Consider the following 27755-nt stretch of genomic DNA (forward strand, 5'->3'; position numbering starts at 1 on the left):
TTGATGATCTTGGCTTTTCAGCCTTCATTATTAGTGCTTGCTGGCTGAGGATGTTTCTAATTTCCCCACAAGATCTGAAATAAAAAAGGTTATTCTGTTTAATGAAGCAGGAATGAAGCCAGGGTGCAAACATTATTTTATCATAGTAAAACTGAATATAAATGCCAGTACTGTATGGTTTACTCATGACCTTTATAGACAGTAGAATATGAAGAATAGTATAATATTATGATTGATAATGGTCATTGCTGGCTGTAATGTTGCTCCCCTGCCCTTGAGATGCTGCAGACGTTTTCTCTGTAACAGCTGTGCTCTCTCTCCCTGTTACTACTACCGCTTTTTTCCTAAACCATTCAGCCTCCACCCAAGTCCCATTTTTTAAATAGACCCATATTAGTCCATGGCTAACACTGACGCTAGCTTTTTTGCAAAGTGAGGATTAGAGAGACAAGCCACCCTGGAGTGCATTATGGGAGTTTAAATAAAATATATAACCCCCTTGAAAGTTGGAGTGATGACATTAAGGAACCATCAACCATGTGTGGGAGAGGGGATAGTGAGGCTAGGTTAATCATCTGCTTGACATTAAATCTGAATTAATGAAATGCCATAACAATTAAAGTAAATGAGATTGAGAAAGAGAGAGAGAAGAATGAGCCAAACAAAGGATGACCAGATGTTAGTAATGAAAAATGCAGGGCTTGAATGTATTGGTAGGCCTCGGTATAGCATGCCAATATTCAAGCTGCCTCTCCCCACAGGACCCATTACTTGTGTCAAAAGCATAACCAAACAAAATAAGTGCCAAGGGCTTCCTCTCTTCCTGTCTTTGATAGACCTGCAGGGGAGCAAGACAACAGGGGAAGAGACAAGGGCACTGGTCGAGAGGGGATTGAAGGAACTGAGCTGAGGAAAGCTACCCTACCCCTGGAACTTGCTCACTTCCACTACAAAAGCAATCTGTGGCTTGAAAATGGGCCGATGGTCCCTTTAACGGTTTCCCTTTATGCAAGTGACCATGGAAACAGCACACAGTTGGAGGAGGCTGAAAAGGAGCCACCAGATTAGGATCTGAAAAGGGGGTGTTGGGCAATTAAGGGATTGTGGCACGGCAAGGAGATATGATTATTGGATTGTCAAGCATAGTAGATGGGGCGTGATAGCAAAGTACCACCATGTTCCCCCATTTTGACCACTGAGAAAGCCAGGACAACTTCAGTGTCTCCACAGTATTACAGGGAGGGGGCAGAGTGTGTTTTTGAAGGACATCAAGTGGGTGATAGTTCTAAAACAATGATCCTTAAACATACAATAAACAAACCAGAGAAAAGACAGCAAGATATATTAAGTGCAGTTTAAGATACTCTCTGACAATAATGAATGGGTTGTGAGCTAATGAAAAAAGTGAACATGAAAGAGCAAAGATTCCCTGAGTGCTTTTATATTGCTCCCATTGTCTTCAGCAAAGAAACTATGTGTAAGATACTGTGAAATTATCTGTACAGTTACTCTTGCTGCTAAAGCACAGGCCTTTGAAATAGGATTCCTAGGTTCTACTCCCAGCTCTGCCACAACCCTCCGGGACGTCTAGCAAGTATTGAGGCTAAAATTTTCAAATGCGGCCACTGATTTGGGGTGCCCAAGTAGACACATCTTGGCCCCGTTTCAGACTGCAGCTTTCATTGATTTCAGTTGGAGTTGTGTGTGCCCAGCAGTTCTGAAAATCAGGGCCAAGGCATGTCTCAGATTGGGCACCAAATCACTAACCACTTCTGAAAAATTGCACCTGAATATATCTCTGCCTCAGCCCCTCCATATGTAAAACACGGAGAATGATATTCGTGATATACTGCAGGACCAGCTCATGCTACCAGAAGATTGGAGCTGCTCTAGCTCCTATATCAATTCAACTTTATTTTGGCTCTTATACCGTGCTTATCACCATAGTATCTAATTGTCCCCCAGTAATGGATTAAGAACATGACAAACGTCTCATGACAAACATGTCCTCTCGTCTGTGTTTTGAAATTTACACATGCATGTGTTGCTCTCTGTTCATGTTAGAGAGGACAGGTCAAGGAAATGTGCCTTGCACTTGGATCAGGAGGTGGTGAGGTTTGTGATGGACCTTAGTACCTGGAGGAGTTAATTGCCCCGTCCTGGTCTGGCCCTTGAGGAAGCTCTGTCTCCTGTCCTTAGGGGCTGCAGTACATCTGGTTGCCACAGGGGGCTCCTGGCAGGAGTCCCTGCAGCATCTGAGGCGGCAGAGGGAGGAGGCATAGAGGAAGAAATGCAGGTTTCTGTGGAGTGAGGAAGAGAGGGTAGGGTAAGAGCTAAATTGAAGGGGAAGAGTTTGGGAATCACAGAGGGATAAAATTCGTTTCTCCCATGCTGTCCTCTACTGTGAAACGTCCCAATTCTTCATTCTCAAAGTGGGAGAAAGTAGGAGAGGAAAGAGAGTGCTTCTTTTTCTTTCCACTTCACCAACAACCTTCCTTATTACCACCAAAATGCTGCTCTGTGACACACCCAGCCACAGTGTCCCAGCTTTTCACTTTGAAGATCAGAGGAGTGCTGACGGAAGATGGAGGGAGGGGACACATTGCCACCTACAGCACCCACTGATCATCACAGAAGCATGGTGACGCTTAATGCACTTGTGCATCTAATGCACGTGTGAAGAGCTTTGAGATACCTGAAAAGAAGGCTAGTGCAATGGGAGAGTTATACACTGACAAAGCACTCCAGTTGCTTTGGAATGCTCTCAGCAGAGAATATTTGAGGGACATGGGCTACAGGTGTTTTCTGCAGTTTGTGCTATTAGTATCTCACTATGCTGAAAGTGCTTCTGGAAGGCTCAAAAACTAGGCTAGAAAGAATACCCTCTCTTCTTCTTTCAGGCTCAAAGTTTGCCTTATTTGCTACTAGAGGAAGCCTGTTTTACATGTAAGTGGTAAAAATGTCTGATTTTCCCCTTGGTTTGTGTGAGAGCACAAAGCTTACTTTGATCACTATGTTATCATACGAGGTGGAGAAGAATTTTCTGCTAGGGAAAGTCCTTCTTCACACAGCACACAGTCAATCTGTGGAACTCGATGCCAGAGGATATAGTGAAGGCCAAAAGTAGAACTGGGTTCAAAAAAGAATTAGATAAGTTCATGGAGGATAAGTCCATCAGTGGCTATTAGCCAAGATGGTAAGGGCCACAACCCCATGCTCCGGGTGTTCCTAAACTTCTGATTGCCAGAGGGACTGGATGACGGGATGGATCACTTGATACTTTGCCCTATTCTGTTCACTCCCTCAGAAGTATCTGGCATAGGCCACTGTCAGCATGCAGGATACTGGGGTAGATGGCCCATTGGCCTGGTACAGTATGACCATTTTTATGTTTTTATGAGGGAATAGCATGTCTCAGTATGCTCCAACAGCTTTTGTAAGCCAGTGACTTTAGAGTGGGGTATGAAAGCAGATCAAGGGTGATCATTTCCTCTACTCTATAGAGAGCAAGATGAGATGAACTGAGGAATATTTTGCATTTCTCTGGAAACACTTATGTAAGGAAAGTTGTCTTTTGGGCAGTGTGCTGGTGCCCATCACCAATGCCCTAGTCACAGTAAATGATGTATAAATAACAATGATGTGCCCAAAACAAAACAAAAGGAATTTCTCCTCTGCTTTCCTCTCCACTTTTGGTGCAAGTTTGGTTATGTTTCTACTTAGTCGTAAGTGCAGTGGTACCTTATCTTCCTTTATTGTATTTTTTTTTAAGTGCACAGGAGTCTTTAATTTCAGTGTTGGTGCTGAAAATCATGATCATGATCACACCTATGTATGCCAGCTGCTTTTCCTTACAGGGCTGCTTGGAACTTCAGAAGGCATTACCACCCATAGTGGTTGTTGACTGATAAGTCTCACCACTGTGACTGATACCATCTAGAGGTCTCATTGCTTTATTGAGCTTTTTCACTTTCATGACTTATTTCTTCCCAGCCATAATGATAGTAAGTAAGAGATCCACAGCACTGACTTGCAGCAATTTTGGGGGATGCTATTTTGGTGGGCAAGGAGTAGCAATAGTGAGTAGAGCTGGAAGATAGAGGAGCTATTGAATAGCCCTAGTATAATGGAGGAGCTGTGCTGTGTACTAACCATACACAGCAGAGATGCAGCTTGTCAGCTTGTGAAAGGAGGGGCTATTTGGGATAAGAGGCGCAGAGGGCGGGTCATGGGAGGAGATGCATAGCTGGCTGTGAAGAACTGGCCCTGTAAAAACCTGGATTGCAGCATGATGCTGTGTTTTGTTTTGTTTTGAAATCTCTGAGCTGCTGGAACATTTATACTACAGGATTAAGATGATCCAGGGGAGAATCACAAAAGTTTAGGGCCTGTGTGAACTCACTGAGTGAACCTCACTTTGCCCTGAGTTTCATGGGTTATGATCTTTTGTAGCCAATTTTCTGTATTAACAATTGATGCTACACAGAAGCAGCCATTTGCATTGCTCAAAGACCAGTTTTGTTGGTGAAACCAGGTGAAATTATGCTACATATTCTTGAGCACAATCTATTGATACTTTGTCTACTGACTGACTTTTTTAGTAGGACTGTCAATTAATTGCAGTTAACTCAAGCAATTAATTCAAAACAGATTAACTCAATTAAAAAAATTAATTGCAATTAATCACAGTTTTAATCACACTGTTAAACAATAACAGAATACCAATTGAAAATTTATTATAAATATTTTTGGATCTTTTTCTACATTTTCAAATATATTGATTTGAATTATAACACAATACAAAGTATACAGTGCTCACTTTATATTATTATTTTTATTACAAATATTTGCACTGTAAAAAAGATAAACAAAAGTATTTTTCAATTCACCTCATACAAGTACTGTAGTGAAATCTCTTTATCGTGAAAGTGCAATTTACAAATGTAGATTTTTTTTTTTTGCATAACTGTATTCAAATACAAAACAATGTAAAACTTTAGAGCTTACAAGTCCACTCCGTCCTACTTCTTGTTCAATCGCCAACACAAACAAGATTGTTTACATTTATGGGAGATAATGCTGCCCGCTTCTTATTTAGAATGTCATGTGAAAGTGAAAACAGGTGTTCGCATGGCACTTTTGTAGCAGGTATTGCAAGGTATTGACATGCCAGATATGCTACACGTTCGTATGTCCTGTCATGCTTTGGCCACCATTCCAGAGGACATGCTACCACACTGATGATGCTTGTTAAAAAAATAATGTGTTAATTAAATTTGTGACTGAACTTCTTGGGGGAGAATTGTATGTCTCCTTCTCCCTGGTTTTACTCACATTCTGCCATTATTTTGTGTTATGGCAGTCTTGGATAATGACCCAGCACATGTTGTTTGATTTAAGAACACTTTCACTGCAGGTTCGACAAAACACAAAGAAGGTACCAATGTGAGATTTCTAAAGGTAGCTATAGCACTTGACCCAAGGTTTAAGAATCTGAAGTGCCTTCCGAAATCTGACAGGGACAAGGTGTGGAGCATCCTGTCAGAAGTCTTAAAAGAGAAACACTCCAATGCAGAAACTTACAGAACCTGAACCACCAAAAAATAAAATCAACTAATCAACCTTGATGGCATCTGACTCAAATGATGAAAATGAATGTGCATCAGTCCGCACTGCTTTGGATTGTTTCTGAGAAAAACCCGTCATCAGCATGGAGGCGTGTCCTCTGGCATGATTGTCAAAGCATGAAGGGGCATACCAATGTTTAGCATATCTGCCATGTAAATACTTTGCAACACAGGCTACAACAGTGCCATGTGATCACCTGTTCTCGCTTTCAGGTGATATTGTAAATAAGAAGTGGGCAGCATTATCTCCCATAAATGTAAACAAACTTGTTTGTCTGAGCAATTGGCTGAATAAGAAGTAGGACTGAGTGGAATTGTAGGCTATAAAGTTTTACATTGCTTTGTTTTTGAGTGCAGTTATGTAACAAAAAAAATCTACATTTGTAAGTTGCACTTTTACAATAAAGAGATTTCACTACAGTACTTGTATGAGGTGAATTGAAAAATACTATTGCTTTTGTTTATCTTTTTTACAGTGCAAATAATTGTAATAAAAATGTATAATATAAAGAGCAGTGTACACTTTGTATTCTGTGTTGTAATTGAAATCAATTTATGTGAAAATGTAGAAAGCATCCAAAACATATTTAAATAAATGGGGTACTCTATTAACGGTGTAATTAAAACTGCAATGAATCACGATTATTTTTTTAATCTCACAATTAATCACAATTAATTTTTTTGATCGTTTGACAGCCCGACTGTTTACATATATACAGACATGCAGCACTCCTGTAAGAGGGCAAGGTGCTTCCTTTTCCACATTTCTGGAAACTGGCAGAGCTTTTCCATCAGTTTGGATCTCTTTTCTGATCAAAGGAACCCTGGGAACTGACAACGATCTCTCCTTTCACTTTGGGAGGAATCGGATTTTGTGAATGCCTGCGATTCATGTACTGATGATCAGTTGCCATTAGAAACCCACATGTTTAAATATCCTGTTGACCTCGAACAGCTACTGTGGGTGGTTTTACTTTTCTTTTTGGCTCACTGCATTTTTACTGGCTTTGGTCAGAGAAGCACAACAAAAAAGAGCTATGCAGGCTTTGCTGTTTATCTCTCTCAGGTGAACAGATTGTAGAACTTTGGAGCACCTAAGATTGTAGAACTTTGGGAGATGCCACCGGAAAACCCAAATAACACACCGAATAACAGTAGTAGTCTTTGAGTAGCTGTGTGTTTCAACAGCTGCTGCCCTCTTAAGCTCAACAGACTGTGTGAAATCCCTCCCTCTTCTCTATTTTAAAACTGTTTTATAATGATTATTTCCAACTTGTCTTAATGGTGATGGTTATGCCTGTCCTTTTAAGATGATAGCCTTTTACCTAAAAAATCAGAGCTCCCAAACAAGCAACCTCCCTATCTCTTCCGTTTATACAAGAGAAAAGTGGAGAGCACATACAGTTAGAAATAGGGCTCGAAATCTCTCCAGAAACACTGTTCTCATGTCATTTCAGCACTTCCTAGCTGAAACCAGAGGGTACTAGTAGACTTTGAACAGAAAAAAATTAAAAGTTAACAAGACTTTTTGAACCTTGCAAATTGTTCACTTTGCATTTGGTTTGGGATGAGGGATGACTTATTTTATCCAGACCTGTTTGCCCATCGCTGTTTGAGTCAGGAGCCGCTTTACCTCGAAACATACCATTCCGTGGCACGGGACCCTCAACAACAGGGGCCCCCAAAACATAGCATGGGAACTAGGGGCACCGGGGGTGCTGCAGAACCCCCAAATTTTATATGGGGCTCCTCTGCCGCCCTGCGCCCAGGGTCCCTGCTGCCACCCCGCACCCAAGGCTCTGTGGGCTCTGCTGCCACCCCATACCCAGGGCTCTGCGGGCTCTGCTGCTGCCCCGTTGGCCAGCCCAGCGAAGTGGGCAGAGACCCGCGTGGGCTGAACACCCACCTGATGGTGAGGGGTGGGGCACGGCTCCATCAGCAGCCACCTGAGCGCCCTGCTGCCTCCGCACGCTGATCTCTGCTCGTCTCTCCTGACCTCTGGGTCCTTGCAAAGCAAGCGGCTGTGATCACCATTAGCCACCGCGGCCACGCTGCAGCTCCCATGGCCGGACTTAGGCACCTCCCTGTCTCCCCAGGACCCGGGCTGGTTCTGTGCTCCTAACAATATTTTTTAACATAAGCGGTGTGGGGCAGCAGCAGAGCCCCACATAAAACGTGGAGGTGCTGCAGCACCCCCTGCACTCAGGGCCGCTGATGGGGGGACAAAGGGGCAGCTACCTCAGGGTCCAGCAATTTAAAAGGCCCGGGGCTCCCAGCCACCGCCATCACTACCGTTGGGAGTGGGGGGGGCGGGCGAAAATGAAACTGCGCACAGGGCCCCACTAACTCTAAACCTGCCACTGGTTTGAGTAGTACATTAAATATGATAGGCCTTTTTGCTAATGATCAAAGTTAACAAGCAAAAACGGTTCCCTACTATTTATTTGAAGAAATATGAATCTAGGCAAGGTTGTTGTTAGCATGCAGAAAGTAATTTCAAAGCCTCTGGGAGGTTTTAATCAAGCCTTGTATACTGATTGAGATGCACTGCTCAGAAGTGGGGAAACTGATTAACGAAATAAAAATTCTAGAGTGTTTTCCATGCAAACATTCATCAGTATATCTTATATAATTACATAGCCAGGAAATCAACACGGTGTGTAAATGCTTCAGTCATGGTGTAAATATCTTAATGACTGAAACATCTTTAGACATGAATAATTTATATCTGTATGGATTCATTTTTCATACCCATGCTTTACTTCAACATGATAAACTAACCCTTCTCTGTCAGGGGATATGCACTTGATTATCCTTTCCAGATTTCTCTTTCTTGTGCTTATTTTTCTCAGTTGGACACACTCCATTTCTTTTCTTCTGCTTTCTCTAATGTAGTTATCTTATTTATTCACCTTGTCTACCTTAGTTTAGTTTACCTTCCCAGTACATCTCAACAGACATCTGGAAATGCTGCCAGGGCATAAGCTGATTTTTCCTTTTACAAGTAACTTTGCCAGCACTGCAGCAGCATCTTGAGACATTGACTCAGTATCACCAGATGACATTAGCATCTTCTTTTTTCCTTGTTGTTGTAGGGGAGACATAGATTATGGGAAGTACTTTCTAGTGACAGGCCAATGCCAGGTTAAAGTTTATCACTTGAAGAATCTTTATTGGTACAGCCCTTTGCCACAATATTTATGACAAAAATGGCTTTCTTATTTACAGAGTACCATAAAATACGGATGCTTAAATAATTTGTTTGTAGTTCCAAACATCAGTAGACAAAATTAGCTGAAAAAATGACAACAAGCACAGGACTGGGAGCCAGGAGTTCATAAATTCTAGTCTCTGCAATGAACACTTTCTGCCGCCATAGGCAAGTTAACTAGGGAAAAATTTTCAAAAGGATACTTCTGGGTGCCTCTGTTTTGGGAGCTCAACTTGAGTCATTTTTGGCCTGATTTTCAGAGTTGCTAAGTGCCTTCTACTTCCATTGATTTTAATAGTACATATGGATGTCCAGTACCTCTGGAAATCAGGCCCAAGGGGTCTCAGTTGGGCACAAAATTGAGGCACCCCAAATCAGTGGCCACTCTTGGAAATGTTAGCCTTAATTTCTCTACCTGAATTTTCCATCTGCAAGAAGGGGATGATAATATCAATCTACTTCACAGGAGGTTTTGTGAAGAATAATTAGCTAATACCTCTAACATAATGAACAATTCCACCCCACCCCTCTTTCTTCTCTTCACTCCCATTCATTCCTGTATACTAGTTATGAGGACCACCTGACCTCCATTACTTAATAGCATTTCCAGTTCTGTTTGTTTACTTCCCACACACGTTCTCCCCTGTATTTATGCTTTGGGACAATAATACAACATTTCACATTCTTAATCTTCGAGTACCTGTTTAGTGCTTTTTTCTTGGCCACTTGTTGAGTTACTGTCTTTGGCTTGTTCTTGGAACATCCCAATGTGTCGAAAGAATAGTAAATATGGCAGGGGACCAGCTTGGCTTAACGGTGAAGTCCTAGCGGATCTTAAACATAAAAAAGAAGCTTACAAGAAGTGGAAGGTTGGACATATGACCAGGGAAGAGTATAAAAATATTGCTCGGGCATGTAGGAATGAAATCAGGAGGGCCAAATCGCACCTGGAGCTGCAGCTAGCGAGAGATGTCAAGAGTAACAAGAAGGGTTTCTTCAGGTATGTTGGCAACAAGAAGAAAGCCAAGGAAAGTGTGGGTCCCTTAATGAATGAGGGAAGCAACCTAGTGACAGAGGATATGGAAAAAGCTAATGTACTCAAAGCTTTTTTTGCCTCTGTCTTCACGAACAAGGTCAGCTCCCAGACTGCTGCGCTGGGCATCACAACATGGGGAAGAGATGGCCAGCCCTCTGTGGAGATAGAGGTGGTTAGGGACTATTTAGAAAAGCTGGACGTGCACAAGTCCATGGGGCCGGACGAGTTGCATCCGAGAGTGCTAAAGGAATTGGCGGCTGTGATTGCAGAGCCATTGGCCATTATCTTTGAAAACTCGTGGCGAACGGGGGAAGTCCCAGATGACTGGAAAAAGGCTAATGTCGTGCCAATCTTTAAAAAAGGGAAGAAGGAGGATCCTGGGAACTACAGGCCAGTCAGCCTCACCTCAGTCCCCGGAAAAATCATGGAGCAGGTCCTCAAAGAATCAATTCTGAAGCACTTGCATGAGAGGAAAGTGATCAGGAACAGTCAGCATGGATTCACCAAGGGAAGGTCATGCCTGACTAATCTAATCGCCTTCTATGATGAGATTACTGGTTCTGTGGATGAAGGGAAAGCAGTGGATGTATTTTTTCTTGACTTTAGCAAAGCTTTTGACATGGTCTCCCACAGTATTCTTGTCAGCAAGTTAAAGAAGTATGGGCTGGATGAATGCACTATAAGGTGGGTAGAAAGTTGGCTAGATTGTCGGGCTCAATGGGTAGTGATCAATGGCTCCATGTCTAGTTGGCAGCCGGTGTCAAGTGGAGTGCCCCAGGGGTTGGTCTTGGGGCCGGTTTTGTTCAATATCTTCATAAATGATCTGGAGGATGGTGTGGATTGCACTCTCAGCAAATTTGCGGATGATACTAAACTGGGAGGAGTGGTAGATATGCTGGAGGGCAGGGATAGGATACAGAGGGACCTAGACAAATTGGAGGATTGGGCCAAAAGAAATCTGATGAGGTTCAATAAAGATAAGTGCAGGGTCCTGCACTTAGGACGGAAGAACCCAATGCACAGCTACAGACTAGGGACCAAATGGCTAGGCAGCAGTTCTGCAGAAAAGGACCTAGGGGTGACAGTGGACGAGAAGCTGGATATGAGTCAGCAGTGTGCCCTTGTTGCCAAGAAGGCCAATGGCATGGGATGTATAAGTAGGGGCATAGTGAGCAGATCGAGGGACGTGATCGTCCCCCTCTATTCGACATTGGTGAGGCCTCATCTGGAGTACTGTGTCCAGTTTTGGGCCCCACACTACAAGAAGGATGTGGATAAATTGGAGAGAGTCCAGCGAAGGGCAACACAAATGATTAGGGGTCTGGAACACATGACTTATGAGGAGAGGCTGAGGGAACTGGGATTGTTTAGTCTGTGGAAGAGAAGAATGAGGGGGGATTTGATAGCTGCTTTCAACTACCTGAGAGGTGGTTCCAGAGAGGATGGTTCTAGACTATTCTCAGTGGTAGAAGAGGACAGGACAAGGAGTAAAAAACTTTTTCACTAGGAGGGTGGTGAAACACTGGAATGCATTACCTAGGGAGGTGGTAGAATCTCCTTCCTTAGAAGTTTTTAAGGTCAGGCTTGACAAAGCTCTGGCTGGGATGATTTAACTGGGGATTGGTCCTGCTTTTGAGCAGGGGGTTGGACTAGATGACCTCCTGAAGTCCCTTTCCAACCCTGATATTCTATGATTCTATGATTGGATAGTTCCTTCTCCTTGTCAAGGATAGGACATATATTGCACATGTGTCTTGAATCACACCATCACATTCTTCCTCTTCTACAGAATTCCATTTTCTGTCACACTTTGTGTATTGGAATTACATGACTGATTCTTTAAGATTCAGTAAAAGACCTCATGTCCCCTTTACCTTTTCCTAGCTAGTTTAAATCCCAGCTAATAAACACTACCAATTTCAGTCCCAGCAGCTTCTATGTAGACTGTCACATCTAAACATGTGCCTCTCCTCACATCAGGCATCCCAGTGTTCTGTGAACGAAAACTCCTTCTTTACATCCATTAAGTTTACTGCAATGTTAATATTCTCCTTTCTCCACTGCTGCTTGGCACTGGGAGCACCTCTGAAAAAATCATTTACTTCGTCCCAGTTTTCAGTTGAGGTCTTACATCCCTGAAATGCATCTTCATTTTATCAAATCTCCCTTCACCTGTCTCATTTGTTGCCTGATTGTCAATAGTTGGTAGGGATTCCCCAGTTATTTTTCAGAATATACTTCACTCTTATTATCACATGCTTTATCTTGGCATTCAGGAGCCAGACTACCGTCTTTTTCCCTTGATCTGGGTAACAAATATTTTGGGCTTAGTTCCTCAACACAGAGTCACTAATTAGATTCATTTGCTGCTTTTTCTTTCTGTTTTCTATTCAGTGCTTTCTTCTTGGCCAGTTGTTGAGTTACTATTTTTGGACTGTTCTTTCTCCTTTTTAAGGACAGGGCATCTATGGCAGGTGTCTCTTGAATCATTCCACACACCTTTCTCTTCTGCTCTTCATATTATTTCTAGTTGCCATACTGTCACCTTCTTCCATTTTCTCCACAATGGTCTTTTCCGTTATCTCAGCCTGAGTCTCTGGTGATTCCACCTCTCATCAAATGTTCCTTCACCTTTTTCTCTCAGTCATTTCAGTTACTATAAAAGGCCCTCCACTTCTCCAAAACTAAACCAGCTTGCACTTTTATACATTTTATACTTTTATACCTATTCACTTCCTATATAGTTAGCTCTACTGGTCTTCATTCAGATATTGAAACATCTTTAACTTTTCACTGCCTTAGTTACTTAAATAGCATTCTATGTCCCTGATGAATTTTTATTTCAGTTGTTGTCTCTTAGCAAGTCATTCTGTTCTTTCTTTCCATCTCAGAATTGCATCTGTCTGCTGCTTCATAGGGTTGTTCGAGTCAGAACTCTCGTGTGCCTAACCTCCACACCTTGTTATCAACAATGACTTTACTGCCCTCTCTTGAGCTTTCAAGCAAAGCATCACAGCCCTAGAAACTCACCTGTTCTCACTTTCATTCATTCCACACTCACAATATAGGGTCCCTAGTTAATTCTTTAAACCCCATAATCGCTCCCTCTGGAACTCCCCAGTCCAATGTGCTTTTCCTGTTTGCGGCCTAGAGAAATACAGTAATGGTAGAGATTTTCTGTGAAAATGAAACATGAAAATGGCACAGATACCAAATTGGTGTAATACTGAAATACTCTTTTTGGTCTAATTTTAACAGATTCGGTAGCAACAGCATCTGGACCATTGCTAGTCGAAGTTGCCAAAACTCCTGGTGCTGCTCTTGGGGTTGCACTAACCACCTCGATGTGCTGCAACAAACAGGTCATTGTCATAGACAAAATCAAATCTGCAAGTATTGCAGACAGGTGAGTGCTACAGAAGACTCTAAATTATAGGATTACGCATCCATTTTATATCTTATCAGTATTTTTGTTGCTGTTTAAAAAAATTTCCCTTGGCATTTTAGATGAATTTGACTGAAGAAGACGCTCTCAAGCTTGTTAGTGTTTAAAATTAACCCCTCTTGGCAGACAGTAGCTCTGTAATGTAGAGCTTTTAAAAAGATTCTCAGACACCATTTTACTTTTGCTCATTCACACGGCATTAAACTACAGAAAAAACAAACCAACCCCCAACAATACCCTATGTCATCCCATAAACAAACACTATCTCCTCTTTCTAGTATGTCTGAACCTGTTTGCTTATGTTGTGCTGCACAGTAATTTGAAGGTTTGCTTGGTTTTTTAAAATATAATGCTGCAGCAGTGATTAGCATTAAAAATAAATACCCTGCTGCAATTCTTAAAGTAAGTCCCACAGTATGAAACCTCTGTCAAAGTAAGTACATTCTGAGACTTAGCAACCATGAAGTGCTCTTTTAGGGTGCATCATTCATTCTTGTGGCACAGTGAAATGGAACTCCTTATACTTGGATTTTTTTCTTATTAGTATTTTAGAATACCACTGAGGTATTAGAAAGACTGGCTTCTGTATTTTAGAGTTATTTGATAAGGAAAATCCCTTTTTCAGCTCCATTTGAAAAATTCCACGTGAGATAAAATTATATTTACAAATGGAAAAAAAATGATTAGATACTTTCCCCCAGATCAGTGGTGGGGAACTTGCGGCCCATGGGCTGCACACGGCCCGTCAGGGTAATCCACTGGTGAGCTGCCAGACAATTTGTTTACATTTGCACAGCCGCCCGCGGCTCCCAGTGGCTGTGGTTCGCGGTTAGTAGCTCCCAGCACAGCCCTGTGCTGCTTCCCGCAGCTCCCATTGGCTGGGAACGGTGAACCATGGCCACTGGGAGCTGCAAGCGGCTGTGCAAATGTAAACAAACTGTCCGGTGGCCCACCAGTGGATTACCCTGACAGGCCGCAGGTTGTCCACCACTGCCCCAGATGGTGTAATCGCTGTACTAAAGCTGTGGGATCTTTTTTTAAAATTTGCCTTAAATATTATGTTTCAGCAGCAAATTTCTCCTGCATGTCCCCAGCCACCCTTCCTTGTAATTCCTCTTTGAAAATGGTGCTGTTAGTAGCACCCACTTGTAACAGTGAGTCTACAGCTCCACTGTGGGCTTTACCCTACAGTAGAACCTTTGAGAGTGACGGCCATTGATCCAGAGGGGTTCTCCAGCTCAATGGTGCAGGATGCTTTAATTTTCTCCCTCTGTTTTTTTCCCATTCCACAGGGGGTAACCAATTAAAGGAGCTGTCCACTTGACTGGTACGTCGGGATGCTGACTGCTGTGTTTGCATTTCTCAACTCATCCAGTAGCCAGTCTCTTGAGTGCAGCAAGATGTAGCAGCTAGCCCCCTCCCCACCCCACTCCTCGAGTCACCATGCCAGCCCTGGTTTCATTATTTGTTTGACTACTGCATAATTTCATCATCATTTACAGCTTTTGTACTAATAAATGTTTAACTATGAATAACTCAAAAAATGATGAACTGGGTGCTTGTGTGAGGGATATGAGCAGGCTTGCTGAGTCTCCTTAAGCTCTTCTCATTTATTCTGCTGCCATTCACACATATACTAGTAGTCAACTAGTATCCCATTCCAGTTCTGTGAGTGATGTCTTGACATATACTGTATTTACCGACTTGTATTTAAGATTTGTACTAATTGACTTAAAGTTTGGCCAGTGACAATCCTTATAAAATATTAAATTTTTCTCTCTAAAAATACACAGTCTCATAATTGCCATGACCAATTTGAAGGCTATAAAACTCATATACCAAGCAAAGAGCACAATTTATCATACTGAGTTTTTCTCCCTTTGTATAGATGTGGTGCATTACATGTAGGAGACCATATTCTGTCCATCGATGGTACCAGCATGGAGTACTGTACATTGGCAGAAGCAACACAGTTCTTGGCTAATACAGCAGACAATGTCAAACTTGAGATCCTTCCTCACCATCAGACTCGGCTAGCATTGAAGGGACCAGAACACGGTAAGGGGATCTGTAACACTAGATCCTACTTCCTCTTTCTTGCATGTTCATATCTACTGCCATTGCTGTAACTCAGGGAAAAGATATTGAGGCAATTTTATCTGTAACCTTTCTTTTCAGCTCTCCAGGTTATGCTTCTGAAAACCCCTAGCAAGCTGTGTACTGTTTGTTTACCTCAATCTATCCTCAGAAATCCCTAAAAATAAGGAGAAAATGTTTTGCTGAAAGTGCCCCTGCATAGTTCCAGTCATATTAAAAAAAGAGAGTTGGTGAATATACCTTTGTAGTATATGCAAAGATATCTTTCTAGGGGAGCTCTCCCTAGACAACGAGGCAGATGCCTTAAATTAACCAGAAGAGCCCAAATGTTTTGAGTATAGACTCCCAGGTGGTGTTACTTAAAAATCACAGCCTACTCAAGAGGAAACATGCTTTATTGAAACAAATGTACCCTTGGGAACAATCCTTCATTGGCTGAGAGATGGACTGGATGATACAAGAGTACTTTGCATCACTATCTTCTATGATCTGTTGAGTCATTAAGGCTCTCACTGCTGAACGCAGTTATCGTTCACCCTAGAATGTGCTCTGAATTATGAACTGGCAAAAAAAAAAAAAACACACCCAACCCAAAACCAACCAAAATATCTAAAGAGAGTTAATGGATGAATAAAGGGTTTATCCAATAATAATAATAATAAAAAAAGCAAGAGACCCCATTTGTTTTTAAGGTTTTTTTCTTTTATATTGGGATGCCAAGCTCATTCCTTTGTCTACTGCTGCCCCATAAATTTTACTGCAGCATTAAGAAGTCCTGGACTGGAATAGCTCAATGAATTACTAATGTACATGCTATAGGTTTATACAGAATTCTTATTGAATTGGAATGATCATTCTGCAAGATATGGAAATGTAATTTGTATGGTTTTCCACCTCATAGGACACTTTTTACATCTATCCACAGTTCAAGAGAAAAAACAGCAAGAGCTGCCAGATAATTTCCTGCTGGAAGCAGCCTTTTTAATTAAACAGGGCTCATAGCAACCTGAATATAATGAAAATCCGCCTGGCCATATTATTCTTATCAGATTTTAATTTTTACACCATGGTTAAAGCTCAGAAATTGACATAGATTATCAGAAGAAGAATCAGTTGAATTTGAAAAGTTATGATAGGAAACTACAATAAGTTTGATTCATTAAAACAAAATATTGAGATAGATTGTTACTAGGGCTGCTGGGATTTTCTTGGCCGCATTACCCTGCTTGATATGTAAGTTTTTATAGACTTCTTCAGGGTTACTTTTATTAGAATTAGATCAGTGAGCTGTTCAGGCCTTGGTCTATTGGACTGTGAGGTGAAGCTTAGTGGTTCTGTCCAGGAACTGAATGTCCTAATTTCACTGCAGGTGACCCTCAGATGGTTTATAATGTGGTGTTGGCAAAACATCTTTTATTTTTTAAGTCCAATATATTCCTTTCCTTTTACCTTCCCTTACCTGCCCTTTGTTGTAGCGAAACATTCCACTGGGGTTGGGGCGGGCGAGGGAGGGCAATCTCTATTTAGATACAAAAGATTTAATGTATTCAGCCAAGAAAGAGATCCTACTTCTATAATATAAAATGGAGGAAAACTATAGCTTTTCCTCTGGCATTTAGTTAGGCCTTGGACCAAATGCAGCTCATAGTGTTTGACAAATCCCACCTGATCTTTTACTACAAAGGTGAAGCCAAAGGCGAATACAGGCAGTGCTTAATTTGTTCTAGGGTTTGCCAGGGCTCTAGACTTGGCAGTTCATAGCCTCTGCACCTCTGGTGCTGCGTCAGTTATGAAAGTTAAAAAATTGTTTGAGCCTGGCACCTGATTGTTTGCGCCACAGCACCTCTTTCATTACAAATTAATCACTGACTACAGGTCACAAAATACTGTGTTCCGTCTTGTTCAGAGTGAACAGACCACAGTGCATCTAGAGATGCATCTCTGTACTAAAAATGAGGGTGGCTATTATCTGTACCATTTTGTATAATTTAGGAGCAGCCCCCTAGGTTTTGGCAAATCGATCAACATGAGCCAGTCCCTTCTCCCCACCCCACCCCTCCATTTATGGTTTTGACAAATTTTGGCCATTCCCATTTTGAGCACAAACCTGAGAGTAGGAATCAAATATGGTCTTAATTTTAATCCGGAAAATGAAAAGATCTGACGATCATGCTGCAAAACCATAAATAGTGACTTTAGACTTTTGCTTTGTCCTTCTTAATCAAGCCCCAAGATAGGATTTTTGTGTTGAGGGTTGAGTGAAGTAGTTTATTGCCCAGGGTAATATAATGCCAGCGATGGATGCTGGCAAAATTAAAATGTCAAAGCAGAAAATTGAAATGACTGACATGTAAACCACTTCAAATCATTATGGGAAATGTGATTTATAGACCCTTTTTATTTTCTTAATATATACAAGTCCTGCTACTGCAGGTGGAGATTTGCAAACCTGTAATTACTAGTAAATATCATACATCTCAATAATGTTGACTTAAGTATTTTTCTAAAAAGTTTTTAATCTTAGCTCTTAAGGCCAAAAGAGATTAGAAATTGATTCAGTACTTATCTTTTGGGGAAAAAAAAGCATTATTTCTGGGAAGATGAAAGGTTTCCATCCCTGAAGTTGATCACAGTGTTTGCTTATCACCAAGAAAAGGGACAAAGCCACATTAATTTTTCCCCCTTTTCAAATTGCTTTCATTTTTGTTACTTTTTATTTATGCAATTTGGTTACCTCTCCCTCTTCTCTGGTCCCTTTTTGTTTTCTTATTTTCTGTCATTCCTTCATGCGGGCAGTGAAGGTTCAAAGGAGCAACAGGCAACTTATCTGGGATTCCTGTGCCAGCAACCACAGCAGCCTCATCACCTACCACCATTATAACACCTACCACCCTGACCATTGCAGGATGCCAGCCTGGAAATTCCAGAAAACGCCTCCTCAAAAAAACCTTCGTAATGTTCCATGCTTTTTCCTCCTGACATATATATTTTTTTCTTCTTCTTCCTCTCATACTTCTCTCATTTCAGTTTTATGAGTGTCACACTTTTTTTCATAACTATGACAAGGTTATTTCTGACAATGTATGCCTTTTTCTTTCTTTAATTGGATAGTCTTTGTAGATGGGGAAAGGCTTGAAAATTCTCAGTGGCCTGTTTTTTAAACCATATTACTAGATTGTTAGGTTTCAGCACCTTATGTGCAGTATAATATTAGAATAAAAAGAATGGCTTACAAATGTTATGTCAGAAATTACCTATTAAAAAGGCATTTCTAGAGTCAATATTCAGACACATTGATTTACATTGATTCATGATTGTGTATCAAAAATATTTATTTTATTTAAAATAAGGTGTATAGTACATATTTTTATTTTTGTGTCTACAGTGTTTTTGCTAGTTCCCAGCTCCTGCTTCCTTTTATGCCTCACATGGTGTTGAAATTCTGGCTATGCTGTTATCTATGGTCACACCTAAGGTTTGATATGTGTCTTTGTTATTAGATACACACACCATTTTTGTGCACCATACCCATTGATTCATGAGTGAGTTACAGGCTTATGCTGCACTGTTCCCTGCTATAGAATGCTGTGTACCAAGTGTCCAATTTTTTACAACAGCTTTGGTGTCTTCGTCCTTCTCTCCTACCTCCATGAGTGCATACAGCCTGAGTTCCCTGAACATGGGGACCTTACCTCGCAGCCTCTACTCCACCAGCCCACGCGGAACAATGATGAGGCGGCGAATGAAAAAGAAGGACTTCAAAAGCTCATGTAGGTGGTAACAGCAGTCATTTGAAGTGTGCAACAGATGGGGGCTGGGGAAACAAGATGAGAGAAAAGGCACAAAATTTACTGCAGTTTTACTTTGGTAAATATATTAAAGAGAAGTAGCTAGGAGAGCAGCAATAGTTTAGGTGTCAGTGTGTTTGATTTGCGGGGCAGGAATCAGCAATTGCAGTGTTGGCATCCAACACTAAAATGGGTTGATTACTTTTAGTTTGTGTAACCCATGATTAAAAATATATATCATTTTAGTGTAGTTTGCTTCAGTACTCTCTGGATGGGTATGCAATGCTAGTTTTGGACCCCTCCAATACTTGAGCACAGTTGGGTGAGTTTATTATTCAGTTTGTACGAGGAAACTATCTAAAATCATTACAGTCATCATAAAAATACATACCATTTTAATATACGAGGTTGCTCTGCCTAACAGCCATTAATAGACCTATCCTCCATGAATTTATCTAATTATTTTTTGAGCCCACTTATACTTTTGGCCTCCATAACATCCCTTGGCAACAAGTTCCACTGGTTGACTTGCGTTGTGTGAAGAAGTACATCCTTATGTTTCTTTTAAACTTGCTGCCTACTAATTTCATTGGGTGCCCCTGATTCATGTCTTCTGTGAAGGGGTAAATAACATTTTCTTATTCTCTTTGTCTACACCAGTCATGATTTTGTAGACCTCTACCATATCCCCCCTTGGTCATCGGTTTTCTAGGCTGAACGGTCACAGTCTTTTTAATCTCTTCAGATGGAAGCTGTTCCTAATCATTTCTGTTGCCCTTCTCTGTAACTTTTCCATTTTGAGTATATCTTTTGTGAAATGGGGCCACCAGAACTGCACGCAGTATTCAACGTGTGGGTGTACCATGGATTTATGTAGTGGCATTATGATATTTACTGTCTTCTTATCTATCCCTTTCTTAATGGTTCCTAACATTGTATTAGCTTTTTTTTATTGCTGCTGCATATTGAGCAGACATTTTCAGAGAACTATCCACAATGACTTCAAGATCTCTTTCTTGAGTGGTAACAGCTATTAAACCCCGTAATTTAGTATGTATTATGTTTTCCAATGTGCATTACTTTGCATTTTTCAAACAGTGAATTTCATCTGCCATTTTGTTGCCAGTCACATAGTTTAGTGAGATCTCTTTGTAACACTTTGCAATCAGCTTTGGACTTAACTATCTCGAGTAATTTTGTATTGTCTGCAGACTTTGCCACCTCACTGTTTATCCTCTTTTCTAGATCATTGGTGAATATGTTGAACAGCACTGGTCCCAGAACAGATCCTTGGGGGACCACACTATTTATCTCTCTCCATTGTGAAAACCGAACATTTATTCTTACCCTTTGTTTCCTATCTTTTAACCTGTTACTGGTCCACGAGAGGACCTTCCCTCTTATCCCAAAGACTGATTAGTTTGCTTATGAGTCTTTGGTGTGGGACTTTGTCAAAGGCTTTCTGAAAATCCAGTTACACTATATCAACAGGATCACCCGTGTCCCCCTGCTTGTTGACTCCCTCAAAGACTTCTAATAGATTGTTGAGGCATGATTTCCCTTTACAAAAGTTGTGTTGACTTTTCCCCAACAAATTGTATCCAATTATGTGTCTGAATATTGTGTTCTTTGCTATAGTTTTAACCAACTTGCCTGGTACTGAAGTTAGGCTTACTGGCCTCTAATTGCCAGGATCGCTTCTGGAGTCTTTTAAATAAATATTGGTGTTGTAGTCTCTATCCTCTAGTCTGGTACAGATGCTGATTTAAGAGATAGGTTACGTAACATAGTTAATAGTTCTGCGATTTCATATATGAGTTCTGTCAGAACTCTTGGATGAATACCATCTGGTCCTCGTGACTTATTACTGTTACCAAGTTGTTCCAAAACTACTTCTGTTGGAACCTCAATCTGGGAAAGTTCCTCAGATTTGTCACGTAAAAAGAATGGCTCAGGTGTGACAACCTCCCTCACATCCTCTGCAGAGAAGACCAATGCAAAGGTATTAATTTTGCTTCTCTGCAGTGGCCTTGTCTTCTTTGAGTGCTCCTTTAGCACCTCGATTGTCTAGTGATTGTTTGGCTGCCTTCCTGCTTCTGATATACTTTAAAAAATGTTTTGCTGTTAGTTTTTGTGTTTTTTATTAGATATTCTTCAAATTCTCTTCTGGTCTGGTTAATTATATTTTTATACTTGACTTGCCAGAGTTTATGCTCCTTTCTGTTTTTCTTAGTAGAATTTGACTTCCAATTTTTGAAGGATGCCTTTTGCCTCTAACCACCTATTTTATTTGGTTGTTTAACCATGGTAGACTGTTTTTGATCCTCTTACTATTTTTGATTAGGGTATACATTTAGTCTGAGCCTTTATTATGGTGTTTTTAAATAGTTTCCATACAACTTGCAGGCATTTCCCTCTTGTTACTGTTCCTTTTAATTTCTGTTTAGCTAGCTTCCTCATTTTTGTGTAGTTCCCTTTTTTGAAGTTAAATGCTACTGTGGTGGATTTCTTTGGTATCTTCCTCCCTACAGAGATGTTAAATTTAATTACATTCTGGTCACTATTACTGAGTGGTTGAGCTATATTTGCCTCTTGGACCAGATCCTGGGCTTCACTTAAGACTAAATCAAAAATTGCCTCTCCCCTTGCGGGTTCCAGGACAAGCTGCTTCAAGAACCAGGTATTAACTGTGTCTAGAAATTTTATCTCTGCATCCCGTCGTGAGATGACATGTACCCCAACCAGTATGGGGATAATTGAAATCCCCCATTATTACCAAGTTTTCTATTTTTATAGTCTCTCTAATCTCCTTGGGCATTTCATGATAAATAGGTACCAGATACATTCAGCAGAGGGGCCATTTTTATATAGTTATTTTGCTGATTCCAGGCACTTTAAGTAGAGTGTGTCAAACTACTGTCTTTCATTCTGAGAGTTTTTGCACATGATCCTGCAATCTGATACATAATGATGACCCTCCTGTGCCTACACAGATCCCTGCTGACTTGAATTGGACTCTGCACAGACATAAGGGTTGGCCCACATGGAGATCTATTGAGGTCAATGGGCGTTCCTGCTTGGTTCAGCTTGCAGGATCAGGGCATTAGTCAGAGATGAATTTTCACTATTTCCACTGTTGAACAAGTTTCTCTTGGGGATGGTGGTGAGGGAAATTGTGGGATTCCATCACAGCACAAAGCACCGCCCCCTCTCAAAAATCTGCCATTGTCACAACAAAATGGTGGTTTCTTACCAATGTAAATCATCTCTGATATTTGTGGGAAATAGCAAATAACAACATGTGACACTGGGGGAGGGGGTGTTGCCTGTTTCTTTAGCAGTACAACTCTTTTCATATAGTTTTGCCCTTCATCAGATTTTTTTATCTGATCAGCCATTTGATCCAATACATGTTTTGACATATCATCTGCTAATATATCCTTTGAGATCATTAGGAGATACTGTGTCAATCCATATTGTGGCGTTAATGGGATTAAGTATTATAAAATATCAATCTCTTTCTCTCTCTACGCATGCAGGTTTTATTATACAAATACCAGTTGAGTTGGAAAGGGATAGCAGTAAAATACTGCCCAAGGCAAAAATATTTCCTGAGATGGAGGTATCCTGTCAGACTGTGGTCATTCTGTGCAATTGAAGAAACTATTATTACCTGAGGCAATTTTATTACCGCCGTTGCCTCTGGAGACAGTCACTACTTATTTTTATGATATTTTTAGAATGTTTTTAATAAACATACATCTTTCAGTCAAATTCTCCCCTGTGCAGAGAGCCAACATAAAAGGGCATAAGTCTGCCCATGGGTGACTTTCACCCTTTAATCACATACACACTGCAACATATGAGAATGGTTCCTGCATTAAGGAGAAACTGGGGATTTAGCCAACCCAGGAAGCAATATTAAACCTCATGCTTCAGGTTTTAAACCAATCCCTAACTAATAGAGATTAGGATAACATCTAAAGTGGGGAGGAGGGGCTGATTACTCCACATCTGCCCACTGTGGGGTCTTTATGTAACCCACACACCTTCTGGGTGTGGTGTTCTGTCCCATCTAGTGGCACCAAGACCACTTAGAGATTAATGAGTTTGCTCTACAGCCTTAGCTAAGGGTCATATGGCTTTTAGCTCATGAAGTAGAGGCTCATGCATTTAGCTCCAGAGATCCCAGGTTCAATCCCACCCGCCAATGACCGGGGCCTGTTGGTGTTACATTTACACCTTCCTCTGAAGCATCTGGTGCTGGCCATTGTCATAGACAGAGCACTGCATTAGATGGCCATAGGTTCTGATTCAGTATGGCAATTCTTATGTCCCTCAGAGAGATGGCCACTTCCACTGCCAAGCGGAAGAATTTGGACAAGCCTGCCAGCTCCTTTTGTAGGGGATTAATGGGAGACTGGTCATATGTCCTTGTTTGACAAGAGTGATTTATGTCAGACATAGATTGTTGCCCTTTGCCTAGAAGAGCAATAGCACAATCTGTTTTGGGTTTAGTGACCAATTTCTAATCAGTCAGATTGTTGTGGGACAGTTTTAAATGTAAGTTGTAATAAGTCTGTCTGCTGAGGGAAGGGGAGAAGATATGTTGGTGAAGGATGCGATAAAGTTTGCATTGCCCTTTGTTAGAAAAACCTGCATAACTAATATGCTCATCCCAAACTCGTGGTAATAAAGGGAACCATAAACATTTTATTGTTGTGAGTTTACAATGACTGTAATACTTATACAGGGCTTCCCAAACATGTGACTGTAAAAATTTAAGACACCTCCATGCCATCACATACTTTATTTATGCCACTTATTTTTCCTCTTCCTCTGCTTTTTCACCTTTAAAGTATGTTACTTACTATGGAAACAATTACGTCACTGTTTGGGTAGAGTTTAAATCCCCAAATGCTGGGCAGTGTGGCTACGTAAATACAAAGCGGTTGGCTCCAAGCTCTCCCCACCTCTTACTGTTTCCCTGGCTGTTTCCTACCAGGCTTGTCCTGCAGGCTGTTCCTCCAAGTCACTCCTGTAGTCCCCTCCTCCAGAGGGTCTCGTCTCCTGGGTGGCTTTTCACTAGCCTGTTGATGAAGGTTCTTGTTTTCTGTGGCTTCTCAGCCACCCTGCCCTTCTGCTCTGCAGTCCTTTTACCATTGTAGTTGTTGTGAGTCCACCAGTTAGCCTTAGCTGAGCAAGCAGTTTGTTTCCCTATGAACTCTTTAGTGGCTGAAACAGAATGGGACACCCAGTGACAATCATCTACCACGTATTGCTATCATTGACTAATTTCTCCACTGCCTTTAGGAATATGGAGCATTTTACATTTGCCAAAGTTCCCCTGCTAACTTGTAATTATGCAGCTAAAATATCCCCTGTTCTCCTTTTAATAATTCTTGTCCTTCTTCTGTCACTATTAGGGGAATAAAAATAACAAATATGCTATCCCCATATTCAAGATTACAAATCTACATACTGCATAGCACACGGTAAACCAGTCCCCAGAAGGCCAACAACATTACACGTAGGAGAATTTAGTAAAATAGGTGCTTGCATATTCAATGTATGTATAAAAACATGCAATAAACTAGCCCTCAGAATTAACAAAGATTCACTGCAGCCAGTATCCTACATGCTCTTCTTGCAGAAATACACCAATAGTACCCAAAGCCCTAATACACCGTAGTCAAACTCCAGACAAATTTTAGAGACAGGGAAATTTCCAAAGGTTTGGACTCCAGTTCTCAGAAGCATCCAAAAGTTCAGATGTTCAGCCAAACTATCCCAACCAATGAAGGCCTTAACCAACCCCTTTGTCTCCATTCATCCTTGATGTCTTTTAAGATGGAGGTCTGGTGCTTAGTCCTCCCTCCCTTCATACCAGCCTCTTCAAGAGTGCGTCATGTGGCTGTTTCTACCTACATATCCTGGATTTCCGAAAGAGGGAGCTGCCATGCCAGGGCTGCCCCCTCCTCTATCCACAAAGCCTTTTACATGTCCCTCAAGTAGTTGGAAGTGGCAAAGTCTGATCCCTACTGCAGTTAAACTGCAGGAGCCAGAAGCCCTTGCACAGTTACTAAAGGTTTGGGGGCCTTCACTGCGCACACCCTAGAAGCTAGGCAGAGAGTATCCCTCTACTGGCAGCAGTGGGCGGCAGGTTTGTGCAAACCCTCCAGTGGAGTTTTATTGTTTGTAAGATTTTATTCATTTTTTGAACTTTGGTGGCACACTTAGACGCTGTACCTACATGAACAAAATATATATTTGGAAGTGTTTCAGCACTATAAGTATTAGGCCCTAATTTCAGTCGAATATCAGAGCTGTCATGAAGGAAGCTGAGGGAGGGAAAGAAGTTGAGTTGTTGGTGATGGGAGAGAGGGATGTGGCTAGTGAGTGGAATAATTGTCATTTGATGTTAAAGAAAGAGGAATGTGTGCAGTTATGAACTGTTAGAAGGTTTGCTTTGCAAGGACTTGGAAACTTCTGGCAGGTAGGTGGGACATCTGATAGCCATATAAATATAGACCCATGTTATCTAAATTTTCAGTCTTCAGACTATTGAAACCAGAGGTTTTTGTCTGTTTGTTTTTCATTCTTACTGCATATGGATGTTTAGTATTTAGTGATTACAAGACATTTGAGTATGAATTTATCTAACTCAGCATGTCTCAAGTTGAAAGAAGTGGTTAGAAAGAAGCTATGGGATGGGTGAATTAACAAAAACATAATTTTCATGAAGTAAAATATAAACATTATCAAGATTTGAGTAGCAAAAGAGAGAATATTCATTCTCATCTCAAAAAGTGCAGAAAACTAGCTTCAAAATCAACTGTCCTCTTGAATGAAACTTCAAAGTGAAAGAGAATAACACTGATGAGCTTGATTTCGCAAGTGAAATATTTTGATGCCATTGTCGTCACTGAATATACTACAGTAATCAGATACTATGGTAACAAGGACAGTAGAAGTACCTAGACAGATACCTAGTCATGGAAACATAATTGTGATCATAACTTTAATCACAGCTCTTCAACATCTGCTTCATTCAAGATGCCAGCCCATCCACAATTCTTCGGCTCCTAAAAAATGGCAAAGATCAACTGGTGATTATGCCATTAAAATAATTGAAGAATTTGAAATAAGACAGAAGCACTTTACCTTAGATATACTCCTCAAGACAGATTTCAACTTGCAAATGAAGAAACAAAAGGAAAAGTTAAAGAACAAAAAGAACTGGATTTGACATTAGCGCAAAATGCCTGGTTGAATATGAGAAGTGATCTGATAATGGCATAAGCAAGAGAAAAATGTGCACCTACTTAAAATATTGATTCTGTGTCTGAAAATAGACCCTCAGAATATTTTGCCTAAGTTGCTGATGATGCCACCCAAAAGGGCAGAGAAAACTATAACATGGAGGTCTTCATGATTTGCTTATAAAATGAAGAAAAATTAGAACTCTCAGATGTAATCATTCTCTGACCTATTCGTGGTTAGTACACTATTTAAATCTCATTGAGAAAGAAGCAATATCTAACACAATCCTAATGAACATTGTAGAAGTTTAAAAAAATTCTTCATCTGCCACCCTCAGTCTTATGGTAGGTTAATTGAAAAAGTTTAAATTGTATGCCAACAAGTCACAAATTTTTGAAAAACAAAAACATTGAAAAAAGCAAAATGGCCTCATAATTTTTAAAGCTATTTTCAACCAAAAAAGTCATTTGAAAAATGTCAGTCATCTGTTTTAGGAGTTTGTATTGATCAAGAGGAGAACTTTGATCAAAATATCGCACCCATTTTACATAGCAAGAGATTCTGCAAATAGGCACTACATTTACAAAATGACTAATGGAGGTTTAAGGGACTTGACAGTTTACACACTGATGATGCTACTGTCAACATCTCAGGGGAAATTGGCAATAAATTGCCAATCATAGCAATAAAGAATGAACCACACACTCACAAAATCGAAAACCAATTCAGAGAAGCCACAGAATCTTTCTGTTCCATAGCTTACAGAGTTCAACATAAACAAAAAAGTCAAAGGTGAAGCCAGGATAGAAAAAGAAGGCTGAAATATTACTGATGGAATGTAACCCCAGTTCCTTTCCTCTCTTCTAACATTCAACATGAAGCTCCAGAGATCTTCTCCAAATCTATATTTGTGAACTAGATTGTGGCACAGTTCATTACATCAAAATGGTGGAAAACTGTTGAAGTAAAATTGCAGAAGACAATTGAATTGAATTTGTCAATTTATAAAAATATGTGCACTTCTATCTAGCCAGCTTTGTTTTTCACCAAGCATGTTTTTAGTATATTCAGATTGATTTGGTCAAAACTTTATAGTAGTTTAGATGCCGGGGGAAAAACGTTGGTAAAAAGATATTGCTAATGAATGACAGATATAAAAGAGTGCCTAAGCAGTTGGTAGACTGGGGACTCCATTATTGCATTCTTGTGTTTTACTTGCAGAATTGTTAGCTTTTCATTTTGGACAGTGTGTGCCTTTTTGTGATTGAGGAAAAGTCCCTTTAAGCCT

At 40.7% G+C, this 27755-nt stretch overlaps 1 protein-coding gene across 9 annotated transcripts in view; it reads left to right on the top strand.

Moving 5' to 3' along the window:
* GRIP1 (glutamate receptor interacting protein 1) overlaps window positions 1-27755 on the top strand; it is a 556578-nt gene that overhangs the window by 467127 nt on the left and 61696 nt on the right. For 8 of the 9 annotated variants that reach the window (XM_073327851.2, XM_073327853.2, XM_073327848.2 and 5 more), the window contains 4 exons: window positions 13133-13280; window positions 15208-15377; window positions 18213-18368; window positions 19034-19186. In XM_073327851.2, coding sequence (XP_073183952.1) covers window positions 13133-13280; window positions 15208-15377; window positions 18213-18368; window positions 19034-19186 — 627 coding nt within the window. The remainder of the gene's footprint in view (window positions 1-13132; window positions 13281-15207; window positions 15378-18212; window positions 18369-19033; window positions 19187-27755) is intronic. The other variant, XM_073327854.2, reaches the window with a different exon arrangement.

This window comes from Lepidochelys kempii, chromosome 1 (assembly GCF_965140285.1).
Source record: "Lepidochelys kempii isolate rLepKem1 chromosome 1, rLepKem1.hap1, whole genome shotgun sequence".
Classification (NCBI taxonomy): domain Eukaryota; kingdom Metazoa; phylum Chordata; order Testudines; family Cheloniidae; genus Lepidochelys; species Lepidochelys kempii.